We start from the raw sequence: 24,376 nt of genomic DNA on the forward strand, positions 1-24,376 counted from the left end.
AAATGTGATATAATATAATATAATAGAATATAATCTATTCAAGTTCAAAGTTTAAAGGTGTCATTTGTAAGAAATGGCCAGAATTCAAAGGTAGCTCTGAACTGTAGAGAGCAGCACAGCCGCTAACTGCTGCTCACTACACCTGCGATTAGCTGCCGTTAGCAAGTAGCTCAGTTAGCTCAAGTAGCTGTGGAGCCGTCAGCTTGAAATGAAACACGGTGTGGACGATGAGCAGGTGAAGCGTTTCATACGTTGGTTAAATAATCAGAGTGACAGCTGCTGTCTGCTTCTTTTCTACGTGGACTACAAGGCAGAGCTGCAGCTACACTTCAGTTTCAGAGAGATTATAAAGAGATTTAAGATGCAGGAAGCTTCCTGTGTCCTCTCTCAGCTCAGACTGAAGGAGGCTGAACAGGAGAGTGTCGGCGTGAGGTCAGCGTGGAGACGAGCAGCGGGTTAAACCAATCCTGACGACGCAGAAGCCCCGAGGCAGCCGAGGGAAAACGCTCCTCTGCCTCACTGTTCTCTCAGTCTGGGCAGAATTCATTGAACTGGAGGAAAAAAACGTTTTGCAAGAGAATCTTTGGAAGTTCCTTCATTTTCTTTCATGTGTGAAACTGGGTGAAAAAAGTTTGTAAAACTAATTTTGTGCTGCACCACCTCAGTACGCCTGGAGGATGTGTGTGTGTTCACACACTGTGTGTGAGCACAATCATTCTCCTGGAAAACACATGAAAAATAAATTTGCTCCTGAGAAAAACTAAATCTTAAGAATTTCTTTTACTGCATGTTTTCACACGGTAGAAAAAATGAAAAAACCTACAATAAAAAAACTCATATTTTCATTCTTGAAAATAAACTGTCACTCGGTTTCACAGATGATAAAAAATGACTTTGCACCTCAACAAAATAAAATCCTCATGATTATTTTTTTCTCGTGTCTTCACAACTGACAAAATGTAATAAGGTTAGATTAGATTATCCCGATCAGGTCATGAACACCAGACAGGAAACAGTTTAGATCAGACTCAGAAACAGTTTCCTAACTGGCCCCTCAGGGCCTCCGTACGATGATGATGACTGTACGTTCTCAGATCCGTCAGCTTCACACTGCTGTGATCAGCTGTCACATCCAGCACAACGTCACAACATTAGTTCCATCAACACAACAACAGAGTCACTGAACCCACCAGAACTCTAGAGTCCGGTCTGCGAGTCCGGTCTGCGAGTCCGGTCTCAGAGTGTCAGTAACTCTTTACGCTCGGCTTTATTAACATCATCTTATCAACTTTGTGTTTGTGATCACATGCAGATGACACTCTCCAGCTCTGGACAGTCGGCAGACAGATGACCTCTGAGTATAAATATAATATATAAAGAAGAAAGAAAAAAAAATCTGATCCACTAAATAATCCCAGTTGCTTCTGCGATCTTTAGTTGTTGTTGATCTGATGTCACTTAAACTCAACACGTCATGAAGACGTTTCATATTAAAAGCCGACCAGGAGAGAGAAGAGTTACACCCTTGCAGTTTTGGAGGACTTTTAATGTGAAACTTTTCTGCAGGAATTGATTAAATACAGATTCCTTGAGTTTCTGACTCTGTTGTTGTGTAAATGAACATAATGCTGAGGGCGTCATGACGACAGGGCACGTGGAGGAGGAGCCTGTCTGAACAGCAGAAGCTTCATATGTAAACAATAAGTAAGGACAGAGATCTTTAAGTCTCTCCCTGCTGACCCCTGCCTGCCACAGTGATGTACTGCAGTGTGTTAGCACGCTGTGACATCACATGTGGGTGTGGTTAAAGTTACTCTTTAAATCAAGACTTTATGATCTCAGATTCTTGCAGCTGTATGGCCGAATAAAGTGAAAACACCGTCCTGAGGGCTGATTCTAAACGTGTTCTGACAGGAAGCTACTGGGTTGTGCTGTTTATATTGCCAAGGACTTCACATCATCGTCTCTTTGGTTTCAGTCCGCCAGACTCCGTCTCTGGGAGACAATCCTCTGAACTAAACCCCTTCAGACCACCTTCAGTCCAGCCGGGAGCCTCGTCCATCGTCACACATCGCCCACGTCGAAGGCCCTCATCAGCAGGTCCAGGTCCCCGAGGTTGGCGGCCTGGAACAGCTCGGGTCGGTCCATCATGGAGATGGCGATCCGCAGGGCCGCCCAGATGTTGGCCGACATTTGCTGGTGACTGCAGCGCTGACTCCGCCTCTGCTGGTTCAGAGCCGTCAGGAAGTTACTGACCGCCTCCCTGCAGGAGCAGAACAGGAGGGAGTTCTGAGTGAGTCCACTGAGAGGCAGAACCATCTCACACCACCAGCTGGTCAACGTGAAGTAACAAGAGCTGCAGGACAATCTGTACAAGCTCCCTCACTTTCATTCATGAGGAGTAAAAAAAGCTGTTTTTTTCTAATACTCATTTTGACCACCAGAGTTCACCAGAGAGCTCCACTCAGGTTCAGACAGAAATAGTCAAATTAATCCAGAGATAAAAACTCATTTCTGTGGGGAAGTAAACCTGGGATTCATTTTTTCACTCACAAGAAAAGAAAACGTACCCTGAAATGTTTGTCTGAAGAGAAATAAAACACCTAATTAACAAGAAATGACTGCGATCAGACCGCTCCAGTTCATTCTTCATATTCTGAGTGAAAATGTGGAGGACATTTATTTTTATTGAAAAAACAATTTCAGCAGGAAAGATTTTGTCATGTGGGGAAAAAATCAGGACAATATGTCAAATTTTGTCTTCATATTTTACTGGTTGGATGAGAAACGCCTCTTTACACCGGATGTTAGTGCGTCTTCTATTTTTCAGGATTCTTTTTGAGAACAACGCGCTAATTTAGACAACAGAGTTGTGTATCAGAGGCAACACACACTCATGTCGTCCTCATCAGACAAAAATGAAAAATCTAAATGTCAAATAAATTAAATTAAGGAAATAACAAGAGGCGACCCGCTGACAGAGCAGATTAAAGCTGGACATGTTTCCTGCTGTAGATTGGGGGACAACCCCTTCAAAGAATCATGGTTCCGCCCCCGGTGTCACCTGTGAGCTCCCAGGTTGATGCAGCTGATCCCCAGGTTGTATCTGGACCGGATGAATCCGGGCTGCAGCTCCAGAGCTCTGGTGTACGCTTCCACCGCCTCCTCGCTGCGGTCCCCGTTCGCCAGCGTGGCGCCCAGACGGTTCCACAGCAGGTAGTCCTAAACACACAGCCATGACATCATCATACTGCCATGACATCATCATACAGCCATGACATCATCATACTGCCATGACATCATTGGTGTTCACAGTCCAACCTCCATCTGATCAAACATGTTTTTGTCTTACTCGCAGACCTGAAGCTCCAACATCTGTGTGTATGCGTCTGTGTGTGTGTGCGCGTGTGTGCGTCCGTGCGTGTGTGTGTGTGTGTGTCCGTGTGTGTGTGTGTGTGTGTGTGTGTGTGTGGGTGTGTGCGTCCGTGTGGGTGTGTGCGTCCGTGTGGGTGTGTGCGTCCGTGTTTGTGCGTCCGTGCATGTGTGTGTGTGTGTGTGTGTGCCTCCGTGTGTGTGCGTCCGTGTGTGTGTGTGTGTGTGTGTGTGTGTGTGTGTGTGTGTGTGTGTGTGTGTGCGTCCGTGTGTGTGTGTGTGTGTGTGTGTTACCTGTGGTCTGACGGACAGCGCTGCAGTAAACGCCTCCACAGCCTTGTTGAAGTCTGAGCTCAGGTTGAAGAGGACTCCCAGTCCGGTCTGCAGGTCCGGATCCACACAGTCCACATTCAGCAGAGCCGCATCCTGGAAGAGAAGCAGGACATCCTGCAGCTCACACCTGCACACACACACACACACACACACACACACACACACACACACACACAGTAGGGTTTCATACATGTTGGACTGCTCCTTTAATTATATCTCGTTTGTGAATTTGATGAATCATCAGAATAAACATCCACAACAACTACAACTCCCAGAGGTCACTGCTGTAAGAACCGTCAAACCAGAGGACTTTAAATCAAAAGGTCAAGCGTTGTGGATGGAGTCGTCTCCATAGTAACAGCAGCAGAGACTGATGGGTACTGTAGTACTCAGAAGAGCACAAGATGACTCAGTGAGCAGGACTCTGCAGGTTTGGTACCTGACAGGTGTGTGTGGGCCCCTGCGTGGCGTGGCCGGGGAACCCTGTAGCGGGCTCCTGTGGTCCAGGATCAGGTGTTTGTATCGGGGGTTGTGGCAGATCCAGCGGCGCAGAGCATCACAGGCCTCCCGCTGCATGCCACTGTTGGTGAAGCTGACGGCGAGCGCCATGAGGGCCGGCAGGTTGTTGGGTCGGAGCTCCAGACACCTGCAGCAGGTGACACGGGTCGGCTTGTGTTAGCATGCACAAGCTAACGTGAAGTCGCTTTGGACAAAGGTGTGTGATAAAGGTAATGTAAAGCATCCTGATGGATCAAACTGACAGATTTAATTCACTGTAGTTACATGATGGATACCTTAAAGTATAAATTCAAATATTCAGCTGTGGTTTTAGTCCTGACAGCTCGTCAAAAAACTTCTTATTCTCAAAAACATTTTCTAAAATGTTAAACGTTCAGTTTAAGTTCAGGTGAACTGGATGGCAGGTGGAGTCTGACCTCTGCAGCGACACGATGGCAGCCTGTTCGTTCTCGTTCTCAGCCTGAGTCATTCCTAAAAGCTGCCAGGCCTGAAAACACACAGAGGACAGTTCTAACTTGATCTGAACATTACCCAGATGACTGTTTGTTTGGTCCGACCTACAGAAGACACGTATGGACTCATGAACAGGTGTGGCAGTCACCTCAGAGTCCTGCGGGTCCTGTAAGATGGCGGCCTCCAGCAGCAGCACGGCAGCGTTCAGGTCTCCCTCTCGAGCTTTCTCCTGACCCTCAGCGAAGGCGTTGGGCCACTCTCTGTACGGGTTGTTGGTGCTGAAGTAGTAACCCTGCATCAGACAAGCACCGGCTTGTTATTACCTGCAGACACCAGACCACCTCACCTGTGTCAGTCCAGCAGACTTTACAATTATCATAATAAACCAATTAAATCTCAATCAAATTATGAACTGTCAGGATTTTAAATATCTTGTTTTGTCTGACCGAACATCAAAACCCAAAGTTGACAAAACACATGACATAAAATATGTATTATATTATACAAACAACTTCAATTATCTTTATGTATGATTGTTGTTTTCTCTCCTGCTGCATCACAATAATTAACAGCTAACTTCAATTTTCTTTCAACAATAAACTGATTTGATTCTGTCTGTATCTGATTGGAGCTGCAGATGTTCTAACACTCCGCCTCTTCTGTGTGTTGATGGTGTGTTTTCTGTTATTATCTCTATGTTTTGTCAGTCAGGAACACTAACAGCGCCCCCTGCTGGTTCAATCCCACGCAGCCTGATGCTTCAGTACTTCACAGCACAGACCGGATGAGGCTCGGCGCTGGCAGCAGCCATATGTTCCCTCGACAGCTCAAGGACAAAACCCTCAACTCAGAGATCACGTGACCATGAAATACGAGAGCAGAGGCGACGCAGCTGGAGAACAGAGCCGAGGTGACTTTACACTGCGGCCCTCAGTGTTTGCTCTCTGTTTCATGACTGGAGACTTTACAGGAAGCGAAGACAGAATAATTCTGTCTTCACTGGAACTGAAGCAACAAAAACGCCTTCAGTCGCCTCCAAATCCTGCGACTGACTGAAAACTACAAAAAGAAAAGAGGATGAATGAAAGGAGAGAATAAGAGGAAGAAAGACGTGATGTGTTCGACACATGTGAACAGATGTCTGATAACCCGGCGACATCACCTCCGTCACTATGGTGATGTAACACCTGAGGGGAGGAGGGATTACTGCCGGATTACTGACGAGCTGATCTCAGGTCAAAGGATTAAATCTACAGATTAATGCTGACAAACATCCATCTCAGTAATAATCTGCCATTATTAAAAACTGCCCCTCGTCTGGGGCCACACACTTCTTCCTCTGGGAACATCCAAGACTCCTATGAGGGAGAGGTGCATCATGGGAGAGAGGAGAGACAGGAAGTGAAGTGTTAAAAGGAGGTGATTTATAGAATATAGTCCTGACAGAAGCAGGTGGGTTCATGTTCCGTTTTCAACCAGCAGCAGATACAGGCATGTTCACAGTGTGGAGGGTCACCAGGAGTTTTACCTTTTCAGCAGGTGAGACGGTGGGCGGGATCGGACCCTGATCCTCAGACTCCTCCAGCCAGTTCCTCCGAGCCAGCTCCTCCCACTCAGCCTGCATCTTGTCCCAGAACTCTGTGTCCGACTGAAACACAACGACAGACATTCAGCCTACAAGCGACCTCACTGATGTGATGTCACTTCCTGCCCTGTATGAAACGAACCCATCCATCACTGAGACACACTGACTCCATGTTTCTACTCAAAGACAGAAAGAAGTTCATGTAGAACATTTGCTGAATTAACAAGAAGGTCCAAATAATGCAGAATGAGTCAGAGACAGAGTTTCACAGAGTTTATAAAGTGTCTCCAACTCAACAACTCACTAAACTGACACATTTGTTAAGGGAGTCTGGGGACTTTCTCCACGGGGACAAAGAAGTCGCCTATATTGTTCCTGTTTAGTGTCTTTGTAACATGTGACATGTTCAGATCAATAACATGTTTCTTCTTTCATAAATGGAGTGTAAATGGTGACATCAGTGTAAACAGTGTGTTCAAACAGCTGATCAATGTTGGCAGGTAAGACTTTAGCACTTTAGACACAGAAGCAGACAGGCTGGTACAGACATGCTGCCACAAACTGACACTTTTTACAAGGAGACAAACAACTTCAGCTTCTGGTTTAATGCTGAATTTACAACAAGGACACAATGAGTCAGAATCTGTCAGAGACACAGTTTCACTACGTTATAAAGTTTGTTTTAACTCAACAACTCTTAAAATCACATGATTTGTTAATGGAGTCTGGTGATCCTCTCTCTCATCTGAGTGCAGCTGTATACTGCAGGAACATATAAATTGTGGATCAGGGAAACACTCTCCGTCCTCTTCACCTCTACTTCACCTCCTCCACACAGACTGATCAGGCTTTCGGCTCACAGTCATGTTCCCTGTTGTTCCTGTTTCCTGTTGACAATATAAAAGCTTCTAATGAAATTCAGACTGCAGGTTTTTGGACACAAAGGCTGTCGGAACCAATCAGCTTCAGACAGGAAAACAAAGCAGCAGTCAGACTGTCTGTGGACCGGTCCTGTCAGGTCCCTGGGTCAGAATCCAGTCTTTAAACTTTGATTCTGTTAGTTACAGCTTGTGAGCTCTACAAACTGCAGTAACATCCCTCTCAGGTCAGACTTCAGTACGCAGAGCTCTGACTCGCTGCGGTACGACTCAAACAATCACTGTGTTCTGACGCTTTTACCATCGACTGTTTCCAGCAGTCGACCGTCTCTCCTCCAACACTGTCACAGCTGACCTGTGTGTCTCTGGATTAAAACACCTGCAGCTAAATTCAGAATCCGCCAGCAGTGATGTAGAAGAGCTTTTAATCAGCGGCTCGTCAATCAGAGGAGACGCTGTGATTGGTTCACTGAGCCGAGCTGATGGGATTGAAGAGCAGCACGACACGAACTCATCGACATGAGAGCCTCAAAGTCTGCTTTAATCACCGAGTGGTGGGTTCACTTCAGCCTGAATCAGACCTTCATCATCTTCATCATCATCATCATCATCATCATCATCATGAAGGACACATTTGGAATTTGGAGCTAAACTCTTTATCCATCCACTGAACCAGTAACACAGCATCACCAGACTCCATTAACAAATGTAGTGATTTTAAGAGTTGTTGAGTTAAAACAAACTTTAGAACGTAGTGGAACTGTGTCTCTGACAGATTCTAACTCATCATCTCTTTCTTGTAAATTCAGCATTAAATTAGAACATGAAGTTGTTTGTCTCCTTGTAAAAACTGCCTCCACCTGCTCTTCACCTCTCCACCTTTGTGAACTGTTTTGAAGATAAGAAACATTTGGAACTGGTGCTGGGATCATTTTCATGCCTCATCACATTCAAACAGAAACACACAAAATAGTAAAATGACCAACAACTCAGATTACAGTCAGAAAACACACTGTGATAGCTGATATCAGTGAAAACTGATCCTGAGTCTGCTGCTTCCTCCTCATCTGCCTGCAGCTCTCAGAAGAGACAACAGGAAGTACAGATCAGCTAAAATCTGATATCTAACACACCAGACTACTGTGAGAGCTGCTGCACAGAACCAGTCCAACAGAACCAGTCCAACAGAACCAGTCCAACAGAACCAGTCCAACATCATCAGTGCATCACATGAAGACTAACAAACAGGAGACAGAGTCCAACAACCAGGCCAAGTGTTTGTAAAAGTGAGAACATCCTGGAGACATTAGAAAGATAGGATTTACTGAGAACACGTGTGTGTGCGTGTGTGTGTGTGTGTGTGTGTGTGTGTGTGTGTGTGTGTGTGTATATGTGTGTGTTTGTTATACCTCAACAGCAGCCTTCGCTCTGACAAACTCGTCCTCCAGAGACTCTTTTCTGGCCAACAGGGAACGAGTCCGTCTGCGCTGTCTGGAAGCCCCGCAGTCCTGAACACACACACACACACACACACACACACACACACACACACATACACACACACACACACACACACACACACACACACACGCACACACACACGCACACACACACACACACACACGCACACACACACACACACACACACACACACACACACACATAAAGGTCAGCCAGCAGCTGTCAGTGAGACAGTAAAGACAAACTAACAGACGCTGAAAACTTGCAAACAAAGTCAAAGTTGTATTTAAGGAGACATCTGAACTGAACTGAGTATCTGCAGGGGACGTTTCGTTATCCCACAGTCCCTGAACTACACACTGGATTTGGTTCTGTCTGTCCATTTGTCCGTCAACGTGGGCAGCAACTCACCTGTGATGACGAGACGAAGTCGAGGTCATCGAAGCTGTGGATGTCAAAGGAGTTCTTAGTCAGAGGATCAGTTTTAAACTCTGCAGACCTGAAGGAACAAAGTACAGAGCTGTTGTTAGTGTTTGAGCTGTGAGCGCCTCCTGCAGGCTGCAGAGCTCATCACACAGTCTGAACAAACAGAGAGCGCTGACTGAGTTCATCTACACTGAGACTGAGGACCTGTTCACACCTGGTATCTACAGGAGGAGAAGCAGAAGAAGAGGAAGAAGTTGTGGTGTAGAGATATACGGACTGTTTATCAGCACTCTTCACCAGATGTGCAGGACTGTTCTGCTCAAACAGACTGGGATGTGTTTAAGCTGCAGCCACTCTGGAGGACTCTTCTGTCAGCATACAGGACTATGCTGAGTGGGTCTATAAACACTTGTGTCGACAACATCGTGCCCACCATACAAGTCAAAAAGTCTCCCAACCAGAAGCTCTGGATTAACAGTCGGACACGGAGTACAAAGCTGCAAAGTTTGGACTGGAAAAAGCCATCACAGCGGCCAAAAGGCAGAACAGAGAGAAGCTGGACGGGTTCTGTCCCACTGCTGAGTCCAGGATGTGGCCTACAGTACATCACAGACTACAGGACCAGCACCAGCACCATCAGCTCCACAGACAGCCTGCCGGATCACCTCAGCACCTTCTACACTTCACTTTGAGACCTCCAGTCACACCAGAGAGGAGGAACACACACCGGGACCCCCCAACCCCCCACCAACCATCTCATCAGGACGGGTACACAAAGTCCTGAGGAACATCAACCCCCACAAGGCACCAGGACCAGACAACATCCCTGGACGAGCTCTCAGAACATGCACCAACGAGCTGGCTGATGTTCTCACCTCCATCTTCAACTGTTCCCTCAGACACAGCACTGTTGCCTCCTGCTTCAAGACCACAACCATCGTCCCCTCCCCAACAGCAGCCCACCCACCCCTGAATGATTACAGGCCAGCAGCACTCACTCCGATCATCATGAAGTGTTTGGATAGAGTGGTGCTGACCCACATTCAGAGCAGCATACTGGACCCCCTGCAATACACCTACCAGCCCAACAGATCCAACTCAGATGCTCTCGCTGCTGTTCTCCACTAATCACTCTCCCACCTGGAAAATAAAGACTCCTACATCAAGACGCTCTTTGTGGACTACAGCTCCACCTTCAGAGTCATCCTCCACAAACTCCCCCACAAGCTGTCTACACTCAGTCTGCACCATCAACCACCCCCACCATCTGTGACTGGCTCCTAGACCTCCTGACAGAAGGCCCCAGTCTGTCAGGATTGAAAACAGGACCTCAGCTCCTTCAGCTCCATCCTCCACACCCTGTTCATCTACGACTGTGTCGCCTCCCACAAAGACGACACCATCCTAAAGTTTGTGGACGACACCGCAGTGACAGGATGCATCACTGACGGGACGACGTGACCTACAGGAGGGAGGTGGCCAGTCTGGTGTCATGATGTGAGACAAGAACCTCACCGTCAACACAGACAAGACGAAGGAGATGATAGTGGACATGAGGGGGGAGAGGAGACCTCATCAGCCACTGTACATCCGGGAGCTTGAAGTAGAGACGGTGAGCAGCATCCCCAGCACCGCCTGTTCACACTTCTACCCTCAGGCCGGAGGTCCAGAGGCTTTAACCAGACTACAGAACTCTTTCGTTCCCAGACAATTTTACTATATTGTTATTACTGTTGCTGCTTTTTCTGTTTACTTTGCATATTGTATATTTCGGATGTATATATTTCTTTAATACTCATTTCATTGGATAATTGAGAACATGTTTCTTTATGTGACAGTAAACACTTTGATTGATTTGAAGATGAAGGAGAGAAGAAGAAGAAGAAGAAGAAGAAGAAGAAGAAGAAGAAGAAGAAGAAGAAGAAGAAGATCTCCAGGTTCTTCACTGTCATATCAATAACATGTTTGACTGATCCAACTATTGAACCAGTAACACAGCAGCACCAGACTCCCTTAACAAATGTGTCAGTTTAGTGAGTTGTTGAGTTGGAGACACTTTAGAAACTCTGTCTCTGACTCATTCATTTGGACCTTCTTGTTAATCCAGCAAATGTTCTACATGAACTTCTTTCTGTCTGTTTCTATTCATCACTGAGGCAAACAGACTTACATACAGGGATGATTATATCAGGTATGAACTGGACTGTGTGATCACTACACACTCAGTGTGTCTTGGTTGTTATTACCACAGCAGTTCACTGGAGGAGTGGTGGGAGGTGCATCTCTTCTCGTGTCTCCTGCGTCCTCCGTCCTCCACGTCCAGGTTCACATCGTCCCATTTGTCCAGCGGAGACGACAGACTGACTGTGAACACAACAACATGAAGCCTCATCTGTGAGCAACAGTCCATTTTAAATGTATTTATTACAGTGTTTCCCACAAAGTCACACTTTAATTGTGGCGGTGCCGTCCGGCTGGGTGCCACAGAGCGTCTGGGATAAAATGTAACCTGGCGGCTCTTCTAGACTCTCTTGTATCGGACCGAATTGCCCGAATTCTGACAAAAATGAATCATTTCACGTGTTGAGTATCTGCTGTCACATGTGTGTGTTGCATAAGTCTGTGGTACCTGAGTCCAGTGAGATCCTCTCAGGGGTTCTGGGACTGGCAGGCAGGTGTTCCACCTCCACTTGGATCAGCTCCGTCTCATCAGGTCTTGTCCGGCGCCGAGGGCTCCTGGAGCTGGCCTTCCTCCTCAGAGGGCTCCTCCTCTGCTCCTTGTTGCTGCTGCCACTGCTGCCACCATTACTGCCCCCGCTGCTCTCCCCCGGCTCGCTCAGGTCCACCAGGTCCAGAGCCGTGGACAGAACTGAAGGAGCACAAAGACAACCTTCAAGTCTGACCGGTTGGTTTCAAACTCCTCTAACAGACAGTTTGGTGTTTCAGAGTTCAAATGTTTCAGACATCAAAGAAATCAACTCCACTTTAAGCTCGACTTGATTTAGACAGATGTATGAACCTGATGATTTTAGATTCGTCAGTCGTCACAGAAATGGTTTGTCGGGAAGTGAAGAAAGCTTCAGAGGAAACAGGATTAGTTGTTCTTTTCTTTTTTTTAGTTCAATAATCAATGAAGCCTCTGAATCAGATATCATGTTCACGTATCACTCGTCCACAGCGACCTTTAAACATCATCATCGAACTGAGAAACACGACGCCGACGTTTGATCCACTTCTATCAAAACAGATGCAATTTCAGACTTTCAGTTTCTGAAATGTGGAAACAAACTGAGTCCTCATGAATGTGAGGAGGAGGACGGAGTCGACAGGAGCACACAGGAGGTCAGAGGTGTTAATTAATGGCTCAGGCACCTGCTGAGACACAGGTGACAGCTGGGCACAGAGGAGGAGGAGGAGGAGGAGGAGAGGAGGAAGAGGAGGGAGGACAGCCAAGGACACAAAGTTAGAGGAGGAAACAGACACAGAGGCAGAGGAGAGAGGAGGAGAGAGGAGGAGAGAGGAGGAGAGAGGAGGAGAGAGGAGGAGAGAGGAGGAGAGAGGAGGAGAGAGGAGGAGAGAGGAGGAGAGGAGCGTGATAATTAGCGGGAGTCTACCTGCTGTGTTGGAGGTGAGGGGTCGGGTGGAGGGAGCGTCGCTCCGGCTCTCCGACAGGAAGTCATCGATGGAGGGACTCAGCAGAGGTCGACTCTCCTGCTGCTCACGGACCAGCTGGAGTCAGACAGCAGCAGAGACACAGACTCAGTTCATCATCAACACTTTATTCACTCAACACATCAGCAGCCATGAAGACGTCAAACCACACACAGGTCCCAGGTTAACACTGGTACCAAACGGGTCGGGTCACCTTCACGTTACATGAATATCAGCTGACTGCCACATCAGGAGGTGGAGTTATGACACACAACATGGCTGCCAAACGGCCGACCTCAGCTCGGATCACACCGCTGGATATTTATAAGGTCACCTGGAGACATTCGCACCAAGTCGTCACGTCTCCATCTGTGATCCAGTTGTTGTACTGGTGTGTTCGGACCGGGCGGCAGGTTATCACACGCAGTCAGCGCACAGAAGCAAGTTCTTGTTTACATCTACTTGAGTTGAAAGTATTGAAGTCATGTGACGGCTGGTCGTGACGCTGAGTCTGAGGAAGTCTGACCACCTGGTCAATCATGAAATAATGTCTCAGCACAGCACAGCTCTGATCGATCTGACTCATCGTGAGCGATCATTCAAACGTTTGTGAAGCAGTTCACCTGTCGCCGTTTACTGAGTCCGATCACAGAGAACCCTCTTTGTTCTGGTTCAGTCTGACGAGACAGATTCATTCACTCTACGTCTCCCTGCTGATCACAGTTACTATTTATTGATTTTAACAAGCCAATTAAAAAGCTGCCACTCAGTGGAGACAGACTGAGACCTGCACACCTGTCAGCCTCAGGTAGAGACGACGGGCCCGGCCGGCTGCTGAGAGAGCAACACATCACACACCAGGTGAATATTCTCTTCACGGTTGGTCTGAAGCATCGAAATTTTGAAGCCATCTGAATATTTATTTTCCACCATGACTACAAACTGCTGCCAGCTCTCCTGGGGGACTGAACAGCATTCTGGGAAATGTAGGACAAAGTGCAGCATTTAATTCACAGGTTCAATCTGAGGTCTGATGTGACCTGATCAGATCAGTGTGTGTGTGTGTGTGTGTGTGTGTGTGTGTGTGTGTGTGTGTGTGTGTGGGTGTGTGTGTGTGTGTGTGTGCATGTGTGTGCGTCTCTGCCTTCTTAATCCTAATCCACACAGCCGTGTTCGTCCACATGTCAACTGGAATACGCTTGTATTTAATCCTGTGAAAGAGCACGACGGCTCCCCTCTCCAGTAAAGAACATCCACGCTGATCAGATCTCACTTCACGCATCAGCAAACATCCAGAAAACAAACTCATTTCATCTGCGAGGAAGTCGGAGTCACAGAAACACAGAGCTCAGAATACAGAGACACATATAAGTCGAACACAAACAGGAAGTGAGACTAAAGGAAAACAGATCACAGGTCATCATAATTCCACCAATGTGTCATCAATAGACACTGTTTACACTCTGATCACTGATCAATATCTGTTTAATGACCACATCAGAACTGTGACATCACACCTGACGTCGATCACATAGCCCAAAAACCTATTCATATCATAAACAAAGCAAATAATTCATAAATACAGCCGTCGGTCCACACGGCGGATTCGTCAGAATTTTATCAGGTTCTGCTGACGTCAGCGCGGTTCTTTTCTTTCTCCTGGTCTCAGTGGTAATATTCACTGTGATGATGTCATCATCCACATGCTCCTCGCTCTGATGTCATGACGTCAAATAAACACAAACAGTAAACCTCATGGTGTCATGGAGACGAGACGCTCACTGAAGAATTAAGTGAGACTATTGCATTCATGCTGTGATGGCGTCCATGTGCCTCAGTTATAGATTAATCTACAGGCTAACACAGTAGCCTAGCTTAGAGCACAAACACGGCGCACGTTTTACATTGGATGAGTGTCGCTGTTGACGTGCGTCAGGCTGTTACAGGTTACTGTATGACATCATGAATCGTCTGTCAGATGACGTCGTCTCTCCTGAACAATCTTCAGCTCCGAGAATCGAACATGGAGCTGCAGCTCTGAGGTTCAAGCAAACAGGCAAGAAGAAGAAGAATCATTTTTTTAACAAACTCTAAAATAACAAACAAGCGTGGTCGTCATGCCAACCTTGGTTGTCACGGTGAGGAGGGGGTTTCCTTCTGAGGATGCCTTTTTACCAGGAAGCTCCTTCAGCACCATGGCAACGACCCCGTCCCCTTTGCCCTACAACAGGCAGATCGACAGGTTCATTCATTCAGTCACATCCTGTCCAAACAAGTGTTAGTCTGATTTACTGAGTGCTTTATCTTTTTATTTTGAAAGGCTTCATGAGGTCACTTCCTGTCAGAGGTCTGTGAGTCTCTGAGGAGGAGGAAGCAGAACCGGTCCAGGCAGCATGTTGGACCGGACACATCATGAACTACCAAAATGATTTCACTGACATCGGAGAGCAAACGTATAATAAATGATTACTTAACGATCATTATTATAAATGATCATTCAGTTTTCATCTGAGTGTGAATATGAAAACATCACGTTCGTCACTGAGACTCTGAATGTTTCCTGACTGATCCGTTTGATTCTGAATGACGAATACAGACCACAAAGGTCCAGCCTGACAGAACACGATGAGTTCTGACTGACTCTGAATCAGTGTAACTACAGTGTGTGTTCCTCACTGCTCAGATCTAAACTGTGAGGTCTGCTCACTCACAAAACTTTAAAACACTGAAATGTTCAGAGGTAAACGTGAGTGTGGACAGGTGAGCGATACCGATTTCTATCAGCCAATATGATAATCAATAATTAGCTGAAGATACCGATAAAATAAGCGATGGTAGAAACCAATGTCTCCGTGCACAGCTGAGTGTCAGACAGCAGGCTGGCCTGAGATCAGACGTCAGCGGTGACGTCGCGTTTCTCATGTTCTTCTTCGTCTCTGTGTTCATTGGCTGCTCACAAACCGCCACCTGCTGCGTCCAGATGCTGCTGATGAGTCAGCAAGAGCAATTTAGCTTTTTATTATCGGCTGATAAACTATTTTCATTACCTCTCTGATCTGCACCGAGCATCCTCCTGATGCATTATCAGTTCATCTGCGTCACGTCGTTAATAATCTGATCAGTGATAAACATCAGAACACATCAAATCAAACTGGATTTCCTGCATCACTTCTCACCACAGTCCACTGCGCACACACACACACACACACACACACACACACACACACTAAACCTTTATCAAACCACCTCAGTTCTGCACTGGCACAGTGCGTCTGTCTCCGGGTCAGAGACCGGTCCAGGACTCTGCTGGAGCCGGAGGCAGAACGAGCTCGACACAACATGTGTGGAAAGCAATGAGAAGCTTTTCAGCCAATCAAACAGCAGGAATCCAGCGCGCTGCCTGTCGAGGGCGGGGCTAATACACACACAGAGCAGCAGCGCCACACTGACACTGAATCTGTTCGCTACTGTTATCAAATTGCTTCAGTGGAGTAAAAGTGGAGAGAAGCTGAAAATAAGACAGCAACCGTCACAGTCGTACCTGACAGACGGTCCATCATCGCTGCTGTTCTCTCTCAGATGGAGAGTTTTATTTTCCCTGTGAGTGTGAATCAGTCCCACTTATTGTTAACTGTCTCCTGGAACATCAGCATCGTATCGGCCTTCAAACGAACATAGAAAACACAGAGATCACTTCATCGGGCAGTGAGCAGCCGCTCCTCTGATCCACACCAGCGTCCACCAACAGTCTCAAACTGATCCAGTAAAAAGCTGCTGTGGCTGCAGGTTTTCATTCCAACCAAGCAAGAACACACCTGACTCGACTTATTCAGTCAACTGAAGTGTCTTTACACAGTTGATTTGTTGGATCAGGTGTGTTCTTACTTGGTTGGAACTGGATGAGTCCAGTCCTGGTTCAGACCAGCGGTCAACACTGAGGCGGTGTGGAAACACTCTGCTTGAATAGTTACAGATCAGGTTCACAGTACGACTCAGATCAGAGATGCATCATATAGATTCTATCAACTGATACTGAAGACAGGTAGTTAACAGTTCCCTCCTCCAAGCATCTGGACCGGACCGGACCGGACCGGAGCTGATGAAGGATGTGCAGTAAATACAAGAGTTAGTGTCTGAGTCCACGTCGTGTTTCCTGCAGACGGTCCGGTGCTGACGGACCTCAGCAGCTGTGTGATCCACACCGATCCTCTCCTGCATCACTGCCATCTGATGTGGACACAAGTTGGATGAAACTGCTGCTTATTAACAGGCCCGCTGGTTCTGTTGGCTCAAAGGGTCAGGGGCAGCAGCAGTGACGTGCTTCCATCCATCAGTCCATTCGCACTAAAAGCCTCCAGCCGTTGTTGCTTTGTGTGCAGACGAGTGGAGGAGCTGATGGAGTGAAGTCTGCCTCAGTGAGCGCAGCAGGCAGGACGAGTCATCAATAAAACATCCGCCACGCTTTTATTATTAGACGGTCTCAGAAACAGAGCGAGACACCTGGTGAACCTGCACCTCCTCCAGCACCACGCACACCCGTCAGGTTCACCTGGTCCTGTCCAACGGACCGACCTCAGCCGGCGTGCCGGTCCAGCTGTCAAACATTTACGTGCTTCAGGTCACTCAGGTCACCTTCACAGCTGGAGTCAACAACAATCACATGGACTGACAGCAGGTCACTGATTGGACAGTTTTGATGATGTCATGTTGAAGATGAACTGTTACAGAGACGCTCAGATGAAACCTGAGTTTCAGATCAGAGCAGGAAGGAAGCTGAACAACTTCTACTGTGTGTGTGTGTGTGTGTGTGTGTGTGTGTGTGTGTGTGTGTGTGTGTGTGTGTGTGTGTGTGTGTGTGTGTGGAGATGCTGCCGGACTAAATATAACCTGCTGTTGTGCTGAGCAAACAGTCCTCCGTCAGCTGGAGAGTCCCAGCAGAGCTGAGCTGGCTGCTCCTCTCAGAGATGCTGAAGCAGCAGCAGCAGCACAGTTACAGACTCAGTTACAGTACAGTCACAGTCTCAGCTGGGTCAGTCCAGTTACAGGCTCAGTTACACAGTCAGAGTCATCAGCTGTGATACTGCAGGTCAAATATTCTCATTTCATTTCAAATGTGTTACTTCTGCTCCTGCACATCACAATGAACAACAGATCTGATTCAACAAACACATGAAGTTTGAAGAAACACAGAACTGCTCCTAAGAAAAAACTTCAGTCAAGTGTTTGAAACTTTGACACAATGAATATCGAGCCTACGTGTCGTTTAGCTGCTAATCATCAGTATCGGCTCTGAAGAAGCCGTGCGGGTCGACCTGCACGGGTCGGCTGACCTACAGTCTGCTCTCAGAGTGTTCAGCTCACTGAGGACGCCGTCCTTCCCTGCAGAGCTGCTAATGTTTGTGTCTCAGCAGGACAGAAGAGCTGCTGAGGTCAGACGAACTGGACGTGATGTCAGAGGAGCTGATGGCTCAGCAGCAGCAGCAGTGGAGGAGGTGGAGGAGGAGGAGGTGGAGGAGGAGGAGGAGGAGGAGGAGGTGGAGGAGGTGGTGGTGGTGGAGGAGGTGGTGGAGGAGGTGGAGGTGGTGGAGGAGGTGGAGGAGGGTGGTGGTGGTGGAGGAGGTGGTGGAGGAGGTGGAGGTGGTGGAGGAGGTGGTGGAGGTGGTGGAGGTGGTGGAGGAGGTGGTGGTGGTGGAGGAGGTGGAGGTGGAGGAGGTGGAGGTGGAGGTGGAGGAGGTGGAGGTGGTCAGCTGACGGAGGAATATTTGACCTCAGAGAGTTTAGATATTTATATCGTGCTGCAGCTTGGTGTCAGCTCCCCGGCGGCTGTGTGCCTGCGTCCTCCACACTGTAGCTACAGTCCAGCAGCCTGCAGAGGACACAGCAGCAGACACTGATCCCAGACCAGCCGGCTGCTCTGTACTCTCAGATCTGCTCCTCATCTACACAACTCACATCTTTTATTGTTTCTGGGCTGTTAATTGTGACATGTAACCAATCAGATGGCGTTGTGGGCGGGGCTTTGAGTGCATCAGAGCCTTTAAACCTGCGTCATTAATGAGGGACAGACATGATGAACACTCAGTGCCGGGTCCACCTCAGGTACTGATCAGCAGCTGGGCGGGCTGAGGTCCACCAGCTTTCACATGTCAGCACATCAACATCATCTGTGACCAGCTGCAGTCATCAGACACCAGCATCCTCCGCTCCTCCTTCCGTCTGATTGGTCAGCGGCAGGCGGCTATCGCCACAAGTGTTCACCTGGACGAAACTGCTTCTAACCCTCGATTCCACCGGACCCGTCTGTGACCCGACCCGTCCCCACATCACTACACGTGCCGAGCAGTCGACCGTCTGCTGGACCACCAGCTCGTCACAGCAGTTTACTGAAGAACTGATGCTGACGTGGGCTCATCTTAACCATGCGGACCTTCAAGAGTTCAACTGAACTGTGATGAGAGATAATCTGACAGACAGACAGACGTGGTCACTCTGAGCTGCTTCATGAATCTTTAACTCGTCTGTTGTGTAACTGACAGCTGCTGTCGGAGGCGACTGCGGGTCATCGCCGTGTTCTCAGGTTCTGTTCACCGCGTGGTAAAAATTCACTCAGATTCACTTGTTTATTTCTGCTGACTCTGAGAAAATGTCAAAACTGTTGAATGATAAAAATTCTTCACGTCTTCTGATGGAGGAGACGATGACCGTGAAGCTGAATGAGACCAGAGGCCAGACAGGAAGTGATGTCATGACCCCAGGAGAAACACCACCTCTGTCAGCCCGGCCTGATGAAGTCAATTACACCTTCCTCTAGATGGAATCTTCTCTGTAGCTGCTGAGCTAACAGCGTTAGCATGCAGCTACAACTAACAGCTACTGCTAACAGCGTTAGCATGCAGCCGTCCAGCTGCACACAGAGGACATGAATATAATATAAATTTATATAAATACCATCTGTTCAGATCAGTTTGTGATCTCTGAGCTTCCTCTGTGTGTGTGTGTGTGTGTGTGTGTGTGTGTGTGTGTGTGTGTGTGTGTGTCTGTTTCATGTGCACTCTGCTGCTGCAGATCAAAGTCTTCTGTCTCCCTTCAAACGTCCAATCAGCTGCATTTTAACTCTGGACAAAATAACCAGAACACCTGAGCAGGTGTCTCATCAATTCTTTGATTTGTTTTTTTCTGTAAAATGTATAAAAATAATTTATCTCCTGAGATCATATTTTCTTCTTACCTCTATCATGTATTATGTGATTGTCACTAAACAAATCGATCTGCGGCTGTTTGTCTCCATGACAGATGGACGTCACGTCTGAACGATCAGAACATCAAACAGAACTAAAAGTTCAGGAAAGTTTTCTGTTCACACGAGAATCAAACGCATGAGGAAACATGGCAGATCTTTCAAGTTAAGATGTTCGCTCTGCTGCAGAGTTCTGTTCAGCAGAACTGACCCGGCGCTGACCACATGGAGCTTTACATTTTAAAGTAAAGATAAATATAACAGCGTCCAAGCTGAACTATTCTGGAGGGGCGGAGCTCTGTGACACCATCGTCATTCCTGCATGATGTCACGTCTGTTCTTCAGTCCGCTGAGACACCATTCTGGATCACTTCAGGGTTCTGATGGATTTGAGACGGTACCACCAGCTCTCACCATAAAGAACATAATTAAACAAAGACAAAGAATTTTTTTTACTCTAAATGACATAATTGTATAATCACCATCCGTAAACTGGACGCTGTCTGTCTCTGTCACTGCAGAAAGGCTGACTGTCACCATGACAACAGTAACTACACAACACAACTGTGAAGGAGACAAACTGATTCTACCTCCAGAGTCGGATCAGCGCCAGAGCAAAATTTCACCCTTCGCCGCCTGGCAGGATCAGCCCAGGATCCCAACACTCAAAGGACCGTGAGGACGGGCTACTGATGGAAGCTAGAAAGGTGGCAGGGTCCGCCACATGGTACCAACGTGAAAACAGGATGACTCTGTGTTGTTCTTCTGCACGTGACGGTGTCGGTGTACATCTCTTGACGCCTGGATGGAGAGCTACCTGTGCAGCTGCAGGTGACATGCTAATTCTGTCTGTTTCACGTCACCCCATCGTAATAAACATGAGCTAGCTAGCAGCCTGTTAGCTAAGCTAGCACACCGTCATACAGTCTCTCCAAATCCACCACAGAAGTCAGGTCTTTTGAGCCCAGCTTCCAGGCTGCAGTGTGACTGCGGACACCAGCGGTCCGTCTGTTTGTTTGGTGTGTTTCAGTCACTGAAGATCTTTGTGTTCTCATTGAAAGACTGCAGACTGCTCCTTTAATAAAAGTCTCATATTCGGCTCAGTAACAGCTGTCGAGGAGACAAAACCACGTCCAGAACATCTCAGTGACGCTCAGTCTGCATGAGCTGCAACTGACGTCCTGTTTTCTACACAAACTACGACCCATCCACACTCAGCCGAGCTCCACTGGTCCGATGTATGTTGTGGAGCAGCGCTGTTACAGTTCTGCTCTGTCATCTGCCAACTGCCATCCTGCTGGGCTGGGTCCAGCATGGAGCAGAACCTCCACACAGCTGGAGTTGTTTCTATGAATGTGTTATAAACACAACTCGAGCGCTCCGACTGAAGGATCAGAAAAGAGCACGGAGTGTTTTATTTTGAAAGCTAACCGGATGTTGTGTTGTTGACTTCCTGTCTTCTCTGAGCTGGATGCAGATGACCCGGCTGAACCAGAACCCTTGTGTGCTGCAGGGGCTTCACTTCATGAGACTCCTTCACAATAAAAGCCCTCTGTCATTTAGTCGTAAAAGCTTTTATTATGAAGCAGCCTCAGAGGAAACGTGTTTTCAGGAAGTGACGCTTCACTTTAAACATGTTACTGTGAGTTTTACTGTAAAACACTCAAACAGTTTCAACAGAACGAACAATAACAAACACTCCACGCAGCTAGAACCCGTCCTGAACCTCCCCGTCAGGGTCCAGACTCCAGAGAGTTCTGCCAGCTGGGCCGGCTGACTTCAGGTTCAGACTTAAAATACTTGAGTCACGCGGCTCGTCTAGACGTTCCAGACGTTATCGGATCGACTGGATCAAACTGACAGTGAACAAGTCACAATGGTGAAGGCTGCAGTGCATCATGGGAAGATGTAATGACACAGACAGACCACTACGACAACTGGCTGCAGATCCTGGACTCTGTTACGTAGTGACATCACTAGACAGATTTTCAGCTGGTCACCTCTGTGTTCACTGACTTGTCTGTAAAAGTCGGCGCTGAGCGATCCAAGCGCAGTGGCTGCTGAGTGTCTGTGGTGAGATCCGGTTCTGTCTGAGACCCGGATGAAACCGTCAGAAGTGACAAACAAACTGGACCGATGCATCACGCCTCGTCTGTCAGTTTTTAAAGATGGTCAAAAATAAAACAAACAAAAATCATTTTTCTTCTGCTCTGATTCTCCAATCAATGGATTCATCAGCAGCCAATCGATCAATCAATCAATCAGTAAACTGATGTGAATAAAGAACTAACTACAGGATCAATCTCAGTCCAGTGCTGCGGGTCAGAACCCCTGACGACTCTGAAGGAAGTTGAATAGTTCTGACTTCTGCTGACTAAACGACTAATCTATTGATTTATAGAGCAAATTATTGCCAGATTAGTTGAGAATGTAAATACTGATCAGTTGGAAACGATGTGATCATCAGAGAGACCGAACAGCGCCGATCAAACAGATCAGCAGATCAATCATGAGAATAATTCTGCTCTTCTCTCCGTGAACTGATGGACTGACACATATCGATGATCTGTGATCGGGTCAGTCGAGGCTGATCGATCACTGACAATCAATCACTCTATCGGCTCGGTCCCGTCACACTGACTCGTCACGGTACTATTGTCTTGAATGAGATAAAGAGGCTGGTGCCGGTGCCGACCCAGCAGGTAGACGCTCACCTGGACCTGGTACATGTCTCTGAGTCAGCGGCTCAGATCAGATCCTGCAGCCGCCAGCAGTCCACCACAGCCCGGCTCCGCTGCGACGCACCGCCCGGTATCTCTCCGGGGCCTCTCCGCTCTGATCCCTCCGGTAAACACCGCTGATATCCGGGTCGGTTCCGGCTCCAGGTCCGTTCTGCCACCGGCTCGCTGCTCCCGGTCCGTCCGGTCCCGCCTGTCCAACACCAAAGCACCCAAACGCCGCGGGATCCGGTTCTCATCTCGCTCCGCTCCGGTGGAGGCGGGATGAAAACAAACCGAGCAAAGCCGAACTCGACCCGAGCGGCTCCGAAGTCAGGCCACCCGACCCACATACGGCCACTTCCTGCAAGGGATTTCACAATAAAAGTTGTTGTAGAGCCCAATTTGAAAACGATGTAAAACAAAATAGACCTTTTAATTCTGTTAACTTCCGGTCCGTCGAATATTTGCCCAGTAGGCACTTCATTATTTACGTTCTGTTAGAGATATTATTACCAAATTAACTCTTTAATTAACATTTTTTTGTGCACAAAAACACTTTGAGGGACTGTAGTTAAAGGTCCAATATTATACTGTTTTTCATCAATTTCACACAGCAGTCAGAGGTCCAACAGCTCTGTATTTGATATGCATTGCCCCAAACTCATCCGTGGTCCTGAACTTCAGCTGTCTAAAAGTCGCTCTACAGAGCTCTATTCAGAGCAGTCTGGTTCTGTGCCTGCACCTTAAAATGTTAATGACCACCATCTGTCACAGCCCACTTGGAGAGCCCTGCCTGCTACATCACTCTCAGGGAGACTATGCCCCTTATGCTAGCAGTAGCATGCGCTAATGTTTACTCTTGGATGTATATATGTATCGCTATGGCTCGCGGAGATTTTTTTCGTTCAACCGAACCAGTTTGACCCAGAATGGGACCCAGAAGGAGAGGCTGCTGAAGAAGTACAGACGCTGTGGCTGCAGCAGGACGTTTCAGAATGGTTAGTGTGTCTGTGTAATGTTAGTTTGTTCGTATGTGTTGTTACAGTTACTGTCTCCAAACTCTTGGACACTGTTCACATCGTCTCTGTCTCCAGTCTGAACATGTTTCCAGACTTTTTACTGTGACAACCAAGCTCCATCGTAATATTATTAACATTAAACTCGCTTCAAACGCCATTGCATAGCGGACCGAAGCAGAGCTAACTAGTTAGCCAGTTTCCAGCTGACTTCACCAGACTCATAGGCAGCTATAAATACTATCAAACCGTGGCAACACTTACCTGTGGCTCGGGTGCAGTTTGCTGGGTCCGGTATGGTTGGTACTGATCTTTTTACGAGGGTCAGTGTCGAGGCAAAGCCAGCTTTGTACTGACCTTCGTTACTGAAGCAGTCTGATGAGAAGTGGTTAGCACACACACACAAGCTAACACGAACCGCAGCCAACACGTTGTCTTAGAATATGAAATGCAACCACTGTCTCTTCTGTTGTTCTGTAGCTGGGACAAAATATAGACACTGATGTTGATTTATACAACCAACAACAGAGTAATTTGCGTGTCCAGCTCTGAGTGAAACTCTGCTGTCTCACTGCTGGACACACTGAACTTCACCTCAGGGATGAACGCCCCCCCTCTCAGATATCTCCTATCACCGCTCAGAGGAGGCCGGACTGTGATAATGACTCCTTTTGTTACATAACGACAGGAGCAGAATCTGAACAGCCTGTAGGAGCTCCGTGTTA

The 24,376-nt window shown here is 47.6% G+C and overlaps 1 protein-coding gene across 2 annotated transcripts; it reads right to left on the reverse strand.

Moving 5' to 3' along the window:
• Positions 1 to 761: 761 nt before the first annotated feature.
• pex5lb (peroxisomal biogenesis factor 5-like b) lies at positions 762 to 23,957 on the reverse strand. 2 transcript variants are annotated; one of them, XM_037085311.1, is made up of 15 exons: positions 23,916 to 23,957; positions 22,630 to 22,996; positions 14,804 to 14,899; positions 12,642 to 12,756; positions 11,657 to 11,896; positions 11,274 to 11,391; positions 9,013 to 9,100; positions 8,550 to 8,648; positions 6,206 to 6,325; positions 4,826 to 4,969; positions 4,641 to 4,711; positions 4,145 to 4,351; positions 3,667 to 3,832; positions 3,065 to 3,222; positions 762 to 2,263 (listed from the first exon to the last, which is right to left on the reverse strand). In XM_037085311.1, exons 2-15 carry the CDS (start codon positions 22,642 to 22,644, stop codon positions 2,065 to 2,067), a joined length of 1,836 nt encoding a protein of 611 aa, XP_036941206.1. In that variant the 5' UTR covers positions 22,645 to 22,996; positions 23,916 to 23,957; the 3' UTR covers positions 762 to 2,064. The 2 variants fall into 2 exon arrangements, with proteins under 2 accessions (XP_036941206.1, XP_036941207.1); XM_037085312.1 differs by lacking the exon at positions 14,804 to 14,899 and having other exon boundaries at positions 23,916 to 23,956.
• Between the last annotated feature and the right edge of the window lie 419 nt (positions 23,958 to 24,376).

The sequence above is a fragment of the Acanthopagrus latus genome, chromosome 21, assembly GCF_904848185.1.
Source record: "Acanthopagrus latus isolate v.2019 chromosome 21, fAcaLat1.1, whole genome shotgun sequence".
NCBI classification, from domain to species: Eukaryota; Metazoa; Chordata; class Actinopteri; order Spariformes; family Sparidae; genus Acanthopagrus; species Acanthopagrus latus.